At 39.4% G+C, this 11,372-nt stretch overlaps 1 protein-coding gene across 1 annotated transcript in view; it reads right to left on the minus strand.

Annotated features, from left to right (window-relative positions):
- The window catches only part of WDFY4 (WDFY family member 4), a 126,563-nt gene extending 115,552 nt beyond the window's left edge, over positions 1-11,011 (minus strand). Inside the window, exons 1-7 of the mRNA XM_051619006.1 lie at positions 10,751-11,011; positions 6,520-6,634; positions 5,856-5,959; positions 4,384-4,512; positions 3,800-3,989; positions 2,727-2,916; positions 284-444 (exon numbers count right to left, since the gene is read on the minus strand). Of these exons, the coding sequence (XP_051474966.1) occupies positions 284-444; positions 2,727-2,916; positions 3,800-3,989; positions 4,384-4,512; positions 5,856-5,959; positions 6,520-6,634; positions 10,751-11,011 (1,150 nt within the window). The remainder of the gene's footprint in view (positions 1-283; positions 445-2,726; positions 2,917-3,799; positions 3,990-4,383; positions 4,513-5,855; positions 5,960-6,519; positions 6,635-10,750) is intronic.
- Positions 11,012-11,372: the final 361 nt, after the last annotated feature.

Below are 11,372 nucleotides of genomic sequence, written 5' to 3' on the forward strand. Positions count from 1 at the left end.
AGACTGCAAGCACCACAACTATAATGCTAAATCATGTCTGAGAGGGGAAACAGGAGTCACAGCCTCAGGGGTTATGACTGGGAGGCATGTTCTTAACCTCAGATCAGACCCTACAGCTGACATGATTAGTCCAGCTTGATGTAGGTAGCATTCAGGTTCCTGCAGTGTAAGGCACATATGTCCTGATCTGTCTTTCACTTCTTCCACCATCTTAAGGCATGTAATGAATAGAGCTTCATTTTTCTATGACTCGCCTACATAGCCACATATATTTATACTGTACCAGAAGACCGTGTCTGTTCAAAATCAAAGTGCGGTAATTGCGGGTGTAAAATATTGCCAGAAACTTTCAGTTCAGTTTTTCCACAGGTTGTAAGGCAAGTCAGCATGTCCAAGATCTCACCCAGATAGGGGTCTCCTTCATTTTGCTGCAGCCCCTGACATCTAGGAACAAAACAGGACAATCATCTATTCATGCTTTAGTAATACAAACATTTTAGATATATCACCAAGTACTAAGCACACAGAAACTACCCATTTTACTCCCTGCTCCTCCTCAGTCTATTTTACTGTCTTTTGTCTTGTTTCTGTGATTTGTTCAGCCATCTTAGAAACAGTAACTGCACACCACAGTGGCATATTCTGAATCAGAACAAAACTCAGAAACTGAAGAAGAAAAGTGAAGTGACACTGAAAGAAGAAGAAAAGGACGATAAATATAGGAGTTTAGTCCAGTTATATGTGTGTGTGTGTGTGTGTATATAAAAGTATTTCTTTCCAAAAGAATGGTCTTTTTGGAAAGTAAAAATTTAATTTTTGTGATAGATCAAACAATTTAAACTGACACTTCATATTAAAAGGTAGGCATATGATTGGCAAGGTAAGAGACAAAAAAATCTCAGCCCTTAGGAAAGCAAAAATTTTGTCTTGCCTGACCTTTTGAATGAAACAAAGATGGAATGTCTCTACTACGTAAGGAAATAGTTTGAACTGTAAACCCAGTTTTTCTTTCTCAGAAGAAAACAAAAATATATTATGCTTTAATCTAAACAACAAAAAAACCCCGAACAAACAAATTTAAAAAAAGGCTGCATCAAAAGAAGTGTGGCCAGCAGAGCCAGGGAGGTGATTCTGCCCCTCTACTCTGCTCTGGTGAAGCCACACCTGAAATACTGTGTACAGCTCTGGACCCCTCAGCATAGGAAGGACATGCAGCTGTTGGAGAGGGTTCAGAGAAGGGCCACAAAGATGATCAAAGGCCTGGAGCACCTCTGCTGTGAAGACAGAGTGAGAGAGTTGGGGGTGTTCAGTCTGGAGAAGGCACCAGGGAAACCTTATAGCGACCTTCTAGTGCCTGCCTGAAGGGGCTACAGAAAAGCTGGGGAGGGGCTTTTCACCAGGGAGGGCAGTGATAGGACAAGGGATAGTGGTTCTGAATTGAAAGAGAGTACATTCAGGTTAGATATCAGGAAGAAATTCTTCGCCATGAGGGTAGTAAGGCACTGAAATAGATTGCTCAGGAAGGTTGTGGAAACCCCCTCCCTGGAGGTGTTTAAGGCTAGGTTAGATGAGGCTTTGTGCAGTCTGGTCTAGTGGGAGGTGTCCGTGCCCATAGCAGGGAGGTTGGAACCTGATGATCGTTAAGGTACCTTCCAACCTTAACCATTCTATGATTCTATGCTGGGAAGGAAGACCAGTCTGAAGCCCTGAGCACCACTGTATGCTATTTCTGTCTTGCCAGCCTAGTTAGATCAGTTAAAAAAGATGGGGGCAGTCATAGCCCTTACTGATAAAGATCAGGTGCTTCTGCCATTATATGTATAAATTTAATGAGAGCTATACATCTCAACACAGCTTATTTATGAGGGAAAGCTAGACTATCTATGGTAACTAAAGAAAACACTGCCAGAATAGACATTTTCCAATTGTAGGTTATTAATTTTGTGTCATCCAAAAATAATCAGAAAATATCCACACCTACGAGTATTTTTTGATTCATTATTCGAATTACAATCCTCTAGATGCAAAATACAAAATATCCCGCCCTCAGTCTAAAGTACTGGTCAAGGATCGAAGCTCTTGAAAGTGTTGAAGAAGTACAAGAAAAGGCAAAGCCAGAACGGGAACAAAAATAGATTGGGAAGATCTGGAAATGCTCTCTTCATATGATATTAAAGAAAACCAGAACAAAGTTCCTAAGTGCTTCTGGGGAAGTGGTATAAAGTACTGCTTTGTTGTAGCAAACTCAGAGCCTGTTTAGAAAGTGCAAGACAAGGAAAGTAGAAGATTCTACTTTGTACCTTTGATTACAATAACTAGTGGGGATTTTTCCTGATATCTTCATATTCATCTCAGTTCTGAAGAACACAACCGTTTCAGCTGTAAGTTTGTTGTGTATTTTCTGCACAGGAAGGAGATCACCTTTCCATCCCTAGATGACTGCTATCCTGGATCAAGAGTTCCCTTTAAGTAACACAAATGTCTCTGACCTACATACCCTTTAACACTGATGGAGAATCTTTGTCTTTTGCTTGATAAATCCCTATCCCACTTGTAGACTAACTTCTCCTACTGTTAATTTCCATTATTGCTTCAGTAGAACTCATGAACTTTCCTAAAAGAGCAATGAAAGATGTGATATCACACATTGTAAAGCAGACCACTATGTGTTCTGAAAATCAAGTTTTACCATCTTCTAGAAGCCCACTAAGAAACTCTCTACTTACCTGAGTAAAATTTTTAGCAGGAGTTGGTAGCCATCATTATTTTCAAACTCTGTTAATAAAGCTGATGATATTGGATAGGAATCTTTCACAAAGGACAAGACAATACTAGCAGCTTCACACACCTCACAAGCAGGTAGGGTGTCAGCCAGTTTGAAGAGATTCTGAACAGCTATTTTAATGCAATCCACAGCTGCAGAGAAAAAGATATAGCATGTATTTAAGAATTAACAGTCAAACAAATTTGAGTTGCTAACAAAAATGGAAAAATAAGTTTGAAAATTTATTTCCCAGTAAATGAGGAGTCAGATAACTTTCTCTGGAAAGAAGGACAAGAGGATATCTGAACATTACACTCATCTCCGAACCTGATTCAGTGTCAAGAATATAAACTTCCAGCCCACCCACTTACCAAAATTCACATCCAGTGAACCCAACTGAGTACAAGGTAAGTGGAGGCTCTCATATCTAATTGTCTTGTACCAAGTCAATCACACATTCGGTGCTGTTTACAGATTATTTCAATGAGGTGTATGTAATGGGGTATACACATTTCACTCTGAGTAATGAAGCCTGGGTCTTTTTGTCTAATCTGATGGCAAATCCTTCCAGGACAGTTTTAAAATGTCTAAACAGTTCATTAGTTTTAGAACTAGTATTCCTCATTCTTTTAATCTCACACAGGAAGTAAAATTTTTATTTTAAAAAAATAAAAATACCTATGCGTAGTTACTGGCGGTGACCTCAACCTTGTATTCAGAATGTGCATGAGCCTTAAGCTCACACATTCAGTCACTCAATTTGAAAAACCCCTTAATACCTTGTCCTTGTCTAGATTACTGTAATCAGGTGGGACTGCCTCTTGCTTGTAATTCATTTTTTCTCTAGAAGAAACCTCACTTTCCAGTTGGCTGTCAGTACTTGAGAAAGTTCCTGTCTAGACAGTCAAGAGCCCATGCTTCGCAGCTGACTGACTACCAGATGATGTAGAGACAAAAATCTCAGACAGTCTCTTTTTGAGAATTCATTCTCTGTGGATCTATGATGAAAAGCAAAGCCAAATTACTAAACCAAACCTTGTAGGTACACAATGCTGTTTTTCGTCTGAGCCTTTGAAATTGTTCTCAACACATGTCCTGTAGGTGCTTTCCACGAGTGGCTACACTGGTCCCAGAGAGAAGCAGTTGCTATAATTAATGACTGAAGCTTATCAGCTGCCAGAAGTTCCTCTACCGCTTGTTCCTCTCTGTACATGTTAAGCATTATCTGAAAATCAAACATGAGGTACAATAAACACCTCTAAAAATATCTGGGAAATGGAGAAAAATTCACTGGGGTGGGGGCAGGTTGTCAGAGTACTATAGTTTGAAACTAATGCCAGGAGAAAGGATGCGGTGAAATGAACAACTAAAACTACAACTAGGATATTCTTATTGATTTTTTTTCCCCCCCACTTACAAAGTTATGTTGTATTGTTTAACAAAAAAGAAGCGATACAGTGACATCTTCTTAGATTGTTTCATACTGCTCTAGATGCTTGTTCAATGGTTTTCAGTCCAAACTTACTCCTTTTTTCAGTAATTTGAATCAATCACCAAGTGAAAGCCTAAGTGAATATTTGAATACTCAGGGCAAATGAACTTCCAGAGGAGCATCTCACCTTAACAAGCATTTCCTGATTTTGAGTGTCATCTTCACTTGTTTTCTTCAGAGGAAATGTAAAGAAAAGGTACAGGCACTGCATCAGAGCACCTGGAAGACCAGATCCAATGATGTTCCAGAGAGTTCTCTGAGTAAGGAACAAAATAAATCAGTCCCTCCAGAAGGTGACTGTGGTTTCCTTGTGTTTCTACACACTGAGTTTAGTCATGGCAGATGAAAGAGCTACTTGAGCATTTTATCATTACAAGTGCTCACAGGGGCACAAAAGCATGGCAATCATATAGCATAGCTGCACAAATCACTTTGGAGAAGTAAACACACTGACCATGTGTTCCCATAGTTGTTCCCAGGACTACCCACTCCAGTTGAACTACAGCTTGACAGAGATATTTACTATGTCCTGCATAAGGAGACCTACAGCCAGCGAAGCACACAACCTGCAAAGTAACTAGTAGCTAAGATAGCAATAAGTGCAGGGGCAGACAGTGCCCCCTTTCTCATTAGTTCACAGGACATCCTGCAGTTATAGAGGCCTGGTATGTTAAAAACATCATTTCTTCATTCCCTGCAGCAATTTAGCTATAGTGCCTTTGCTTTTGTAACATATTGAATAACTGCACACCCACTTTTAATTACAGCTTTTATAAATGCAAGAGGTGCTGTTTCTGCACTGTCTTCCTCAACACTTAGTGTCTTCCCATCTTTATTATGGCTGTGTACAATGTACAGCAGAGTCCCAGCGTGCCTGCTTGGCACGCAATAATCAAAACAAAAATCAGCAGCATATCAGAGGGTTTGCAAGTGTGTGCTACAAAAAACAGCAACATCCTAAATCCCTGAAAAAAACCTCATCAAGAATTTCATGCAGTGACTAAATATAATTTCATAGAGCTCCTTATGACACAAAACATGTCCACTAAAAGCTGACAGTAAGACTATATTTTAGTGTATCTAAATAGGGATAAAACAAACTGCTCAGATCAATGTCAGGGATAAATGCACCCCTGGTGCCTGTCAGGATGCTGTACTGCTGATGCCAGTTTGCCTTCAGGATGGCTGTACAAGTGAAATGCTTCAAAATGAGAGGCTGGCAGTTTGGAAAATCCAATCACTGCATTATCAGACAGGTCCTTACTAGTCCTCTGTTTGATATGTAAGACAGAGTGACAAAGAAAAGCTGAAGAGCAGTGACACACAATGGGGTGAGGTTGGGGGGAAGATAATTCAGAGGAACACTAAAAAAACCGCATCTGCCTGATGATCAAAACAAAAAGGGTATCTGAAAGCATAGTGCACCTACTTCCCTCTTTTAGAAAAGCCTAGGCATGTTGAAGCACAAAGCATGGGAATAAACACAAATATTAGGAGACTCAGATGTTCCACTGTTTGGATGGCTACCAAGCTTCTATAAAATAAAAAAGAAAAAACTAAAACAAGCAAAACCACACCTTTTGTAGCAATTTCTCTTACCAGGTCAGTCCGTGAGAGCAGATACACGGATTTCAGGAGCAAATAGCCATCTTCTGCTTCTCCTTTCTGCTGTAACAATTGCCCCAAAGCCAGACGAGCTTCCTCTGTTACCACAACAACATTAAACTTTAATTCTTTAATGAAAGATGAAAACACTGTATTGGTCTTTTCTTAACAGCAGTTGCAGGAGTCCACTGAATTTAATATAGGACATAAAAGGATTTTGATGCAGACTCAGGTCAGTTCATGTAAACTACATTTTTCAAACTGACAAGCTTCATTGGGTATACCAGCTAAATTCATGAAGTCTGCCAGCAGACCAGTGTGAAGGATGTACAAGAGCGACCAGAAAAGCCATGCATGGCTAGCAGTACTTTTCTCATTAAAGGATGCTCATCAGAATATCATGTAACCTATTTTACTGCATAGCTGCAGTATCATACATTTCCAGCTACAGAAGTTCCACATCCACGATCAGCACAGCATACAAGGCCAGATCTTCAGTGCAATCATCCAAAACCAGTGCTAGGTCACACCTACTAAAAGATCTGGCTTGCTACATTTAGGATTTTCATGTTTCCCCAATGGTAAGAACAGAGGACAGGTGAATGACAATACATTCCCAGCATCAGTGAATCCAGTGGCTATGGTATGAAATAATTACCTGCAGGCTTGCCATTAATGTTCCTCTTAATTTCTTTTGTCAGGAGCTTGGAAACCTCACTGGCTAACAGCTGAATGTTGGGGAATACAATTACTCCAGCAGATTCTTCCCAGGCCTGAAATTCAAGTGTAACTGTTAAGTCTTTCTGATACAGCAGTAGTAGATTGCGAAGTACTAATAAATTAAAAATCTACAATCATAAATATAACATTCCCCTGCAAAATTCCCTCCGCAGTCAGTGTAGTTCATTAAAGAGTAGTTGCCAGACAGGCAGGAGCCTGATACTAGATGTAGAAGTCAACCTGGAACTACCTTTTGAATCGCATAATGCACCTACCAGTGAGCATTTACATTATTTTCCCCATTTAATACAACCAAAACAATACTTGCCTGTGTTACTAATTATTTGTATAAAAAGCATGCTAGTGCCTTTTGACACATAACACGAACACCCTGTAGGTATGAAGAGCTTACAGCTACAGCTTGTCCAAGAATTTTTCAGTAAAAGTGCAACCTTCCCCAAAAACTGGTCTCCCTAAAACTAAAGTTAGTCATAAAACCTGAGTTTTAAATTTAATAAAAATTTAAAAATAAAATAAATTTTTATTTTCTTAGTTCAGCAAGTTCTTACTCAGCTACTTAGAGAATGAAATGAGATTGCAACAGCTGCTCTCATGGAGCATTGGCAACAACTATGTCAAAAAAGAAACCATGGTAATACAGGACTACCGTTTCCAGGTTCACCTGAAATGGTTCAATTCCATAAATTTACAAAAATAACAGAATAAACAAACAAGAAAAATATTTTTTGTTGTTGTTTGCTATTTTTGTTTGGTTTTATTTTTTTTTTTTTGTTTGTTGGTTTGTTTCTGCCTCTCTCTGGTTTGAGAGGAAAGTACAGCATAAAACCAGTATTTCTTGCCAAACAAAAATAATCTTTGTTGCAAAGTAAGGAAATAAAAGGAAACACGAGGAAAGGAGCTGAATAATAATAACCAATAATATTCTAGCCCACAAGTGTGTGGATGTGATTTTGCAGCAGTATGAGTTGCCCAACCCATTTGTCTATGAGCTTAAGATGTAGCCTCCTATGCCTGGAGTGACCATTCTGCCTGGTTAGGTACAAGACAGCTTACATAATGAGAGCAGGTGGGTGCTAATATAGGAAATTATGTACTACTAAAATGCTGACATGACAGTAAATGTCTACCAGATCAGTACACATTTCCTATGCTGTAATAATAACTCCTAAATAAGAAGATACAGTTCTAAATGCATAGCTAGCTGTGGAGAATTTATAGACAAGTTTATAAAAGTTTATGAACAAGTTTACAGATTACTCACTCAAGAATAGACTAGCAATTCAATGAAAATTGACAAGAGGAACAACAGCAAGACTTAATGATTCTCTGCTTTGAGCCTGACAAGCAGGTTCCCTCTCAAATGTTTCTTCGCCTAGAGTTCAAAAGCAATAAAAATATGCTCCAGTAGACTAATACTATTGCACCCAACTGGACTCCAAGAATCAGGTACCATTATTTTTATATAGAACATCTGATACTTGGCAATCAGGCAAGCAACTACATTTTACTTAATTTTTCTGCATTGACCTCTGGAACTGCATTCAACTGTTTTTCTGGGCTTCAAAACAGTGAAAAGCAATCACACAGCATGTATCAATAAATTTTCAGTCAATCAACAATAGTCAAAGCATGTTTTTCAGACTTTGACCATAAATTATTTTCAGAGACCTTCAGTTGCAGGAGCAAGATCCACTAATTCCCCCACTTCTGATGCAGAAGTAAGGGAAGATCTGTAAGAAAACAGAAGCAAGCTGGGCAAATATAGTGACAAGAAATACACAGATACTTAAGAATATAGGATAATTACCATTAAGCTATACCCTTTTTCAGAAGAAAGCAATGATAGATTCCTGCCCCTGGGCCTCAAAAAGGAGCAACCTCTGAATGCTTAAGAAAGGATTGTTTCACTCACTTTTATGCTAATAGAAAGAGTAGGATACATTTTAGAAGCTCAGACCATATGCAGCAGAGAGCAGTAATCAAAAGTTCATAGCAATGGTATATTTGTGAAAATATTAACTAGTTCAGCTCACTACTGACCAGGCCACTAATGTTCTGACTTGATTTTGAAAGTGATCTTCCTCTCTAGATCACACTCTTCCTTAAGAACAGAGCTAATAAGATCCGTATTAATCTTTGAGCCTAAAAAAGATCTGTATCTGGAAGAATATAAACTGGACTCCATTCCAGGATGTCTGCCTTCAGGGGAAACTCAAATAATATGGTATCAATCTAATCTGATTTTCTTTCTTCCTTTTAAGGCTGTTTCTACATGTTTCAGATTCTTCCACAAGTTCCCTGCGTCTGCTGTTGCCATCTGTCCTTCCTATTCCATGCTTCATGGAGAGATGCCTGCTCAAAAGTCAGCCATGTAACAGAACGTTCTGATACTTCCTGAGGCACCAAGAGGGAAGATACAGAGGGCACATTAAAATGACTCCCAGTCTAGGCTTGAATCACAAGCAGATGGCTAACATTTTCCTCCTACACCTTCTCCTTCTACATCAAGGAATATTATGAGTAACAAGCCCCCACAACCTAGGTGGCTCCTGGTTAGTGCCCTCTCTCTCCAGACAACTGAGCAAGAGCTAAAGCACTCAAAGACAAAATTACAGAGATGCAGTGGCATCTACGTGATCAAAAGAGGAAAGGAAAAGAGATGAAAATTTTCCAAGGAGCAAGAGGACTTATGCAGAGTTCCCTGTAATACAAGAGGAAGCAAGGTAGTTTCTGTAAGAACCTTCTAAGATGTACAACTCAGACTGAGATATGTTTCCCTAAGCTGGTCCAGGGACTTGGCACAAAGCAGAAGGCTGGTACATGATGGGAGTAAAAGTCATATGGGGAATTACATGATGACTCAAAGCTAGAGGGACAAATTCTCCACAGTGTACTCTTAAATCGATGTGAGGCCAAAATGCTCTATCCACATATAGGAGCCTAAATGCCTACAAAGCTCCTGCAAAGCTCTCCTGATACATCTAAGAAAACGGAAGGGAAAGAATCTCTATCTTTGGGGGACAGCAAGTGTTAAGCTAATGAGAAATTCACATCTCCAATTTAAATATATTCTGTAGCCAAAATATCCTTTAGGGATCTAAAATCCCCTCTTTACAAGCACTACTGCAATTCAGGAAATAAATTTTTACAACTCTAAAGCACGTGCAGTTCAGTCCTACAGAAAGGAAACTCATGATGGGTATGCATAACCACAACATTGCCAGTCCCTTAGCAATACGCAGCTTGTTTCCTGGGTTATAACTGTCCTTTCATCCACTGGTACTAAATTTTATTTCTCATGTGTCATGAGAAATAAGATATTTCCTTCTTTGCTGTCCAATTTTTAATTCTGAAGACTTAGCTTTCAACACCTTTTTTTTGATAACAACTTCTTCAGTCCTTTGAAAATTATACTCCAATAAACTACCTTTTCAGCAAATCTAAAATTGTTTTATATAATGTCATCACATCAAGACTTAATTCACATTCACTACATTGTCTCAAAAAAACTAAACCTTCAACAGAACTCAGAAAAGTTGAGAACTGGGAATTTAAATTTCATTGTAAATTTGCAGCAGAAAAACCTCAGCAGAATTTCACAAAAAGTCTGCAATACATTATTTAGAAGGGGGGGAAGGAGCAGTTTGGAGACACTATCTTCAACAGCAAAGCCCGTCCTTGTTGGGATGCATTTACAACCTCAAAGCATTAAAAGATGTATGTCTTCCATGGAGTCTCAAGACAACAGAAGATAGCTGGTCTGAAAACAGCTCTAGGAAAAGCAGAGTGGATGGCTCCTGATCCAAGCAAAATAGATTGTGTCTTTTTGCTGTGCTGTCTTAGAAAAAGAACAGTGACCTGTTCACAGGGTAGTCACTTTGAAACATGCCTGTTTCATCAACATATTCCTTAACTCTAAGAAAAAAAAATAGCCATTCACTAAAGTAAAGCAGTGCTCCCTATATACTTTTCTCATGGTAACAGAAGGCTAGATTAAATGAGGAAAAGTAACTGTTTTCTCAAGCTCCCAAAGCAGTGTAAGTAATTATCACCTCAACAAAAGGATCACACTCTAACTCCACTGGCAGTTAGGGTGACCGCTGAACAGAGCAACAAACTCTGCACCAAAGGCAACAAGGAGAACAAACCTTTAGGAAGAAGGGGAGGAAGTCCAGAAGCCTTCTCTGTTGTTCCTCTGGGATGAGAAATGGAGCCACCTGCTCATATTCTACAAACTGTCTGCCTAGAGTCTCCCACTGGAGGGTATGGCTCTGGGGTGCCTTGTCCTCGATGCGTGCAGGCTCTCCTGGCAGTTCTGCATTGTCTGCATCATGAGAGCTTAGCTCTTGCTGTCCTGCTTTGTCAGATGAATCCTCCAGCTGCCACACGATTTCAGCTGCTTTGTCCATGCTGAAATGAGACCTGAAGTTAAAGGTAACTATTATTTACAATTAACATCATCTCTAACCAGTCAGAAGTCCCATGGAACTAGAGACTGACAGTTTTAACAATTGGAGCTAGGGAGTTTAGAAGTATGGAAACACTGACAGCCAATGACTTTCCAATTCTGATGACAAAGTGCTCTGCTCCTGGACAAGAGCATTACCACCTTGCAACCACAAGAACAAGCTCTCATTCATGACATGTGTGTCTGTGCTACAGAACTCATCTGAGCTTTAGCAGAACAAATTGGTAAACCATGTAGGAAATCTGAGTTCCAGACCCACATTTGCCACTGAGTCAGATCCTCTCCCTAAGCTTCAGTCACCC

The sequence above is a fragment of the Apus apus genome, chromosome 4, assembly GCF_020740795.1.
Source record: "Apus apus isolate bApuApu2 chromosome 4, bApuApu2.pri.cur, whole genome shotgun sequence".
Lineage (NCBI taxonomy): Eukaryota > Metazoa > Chordata > Aves > Apodiformes > Apodidae > Apus > Apus apus.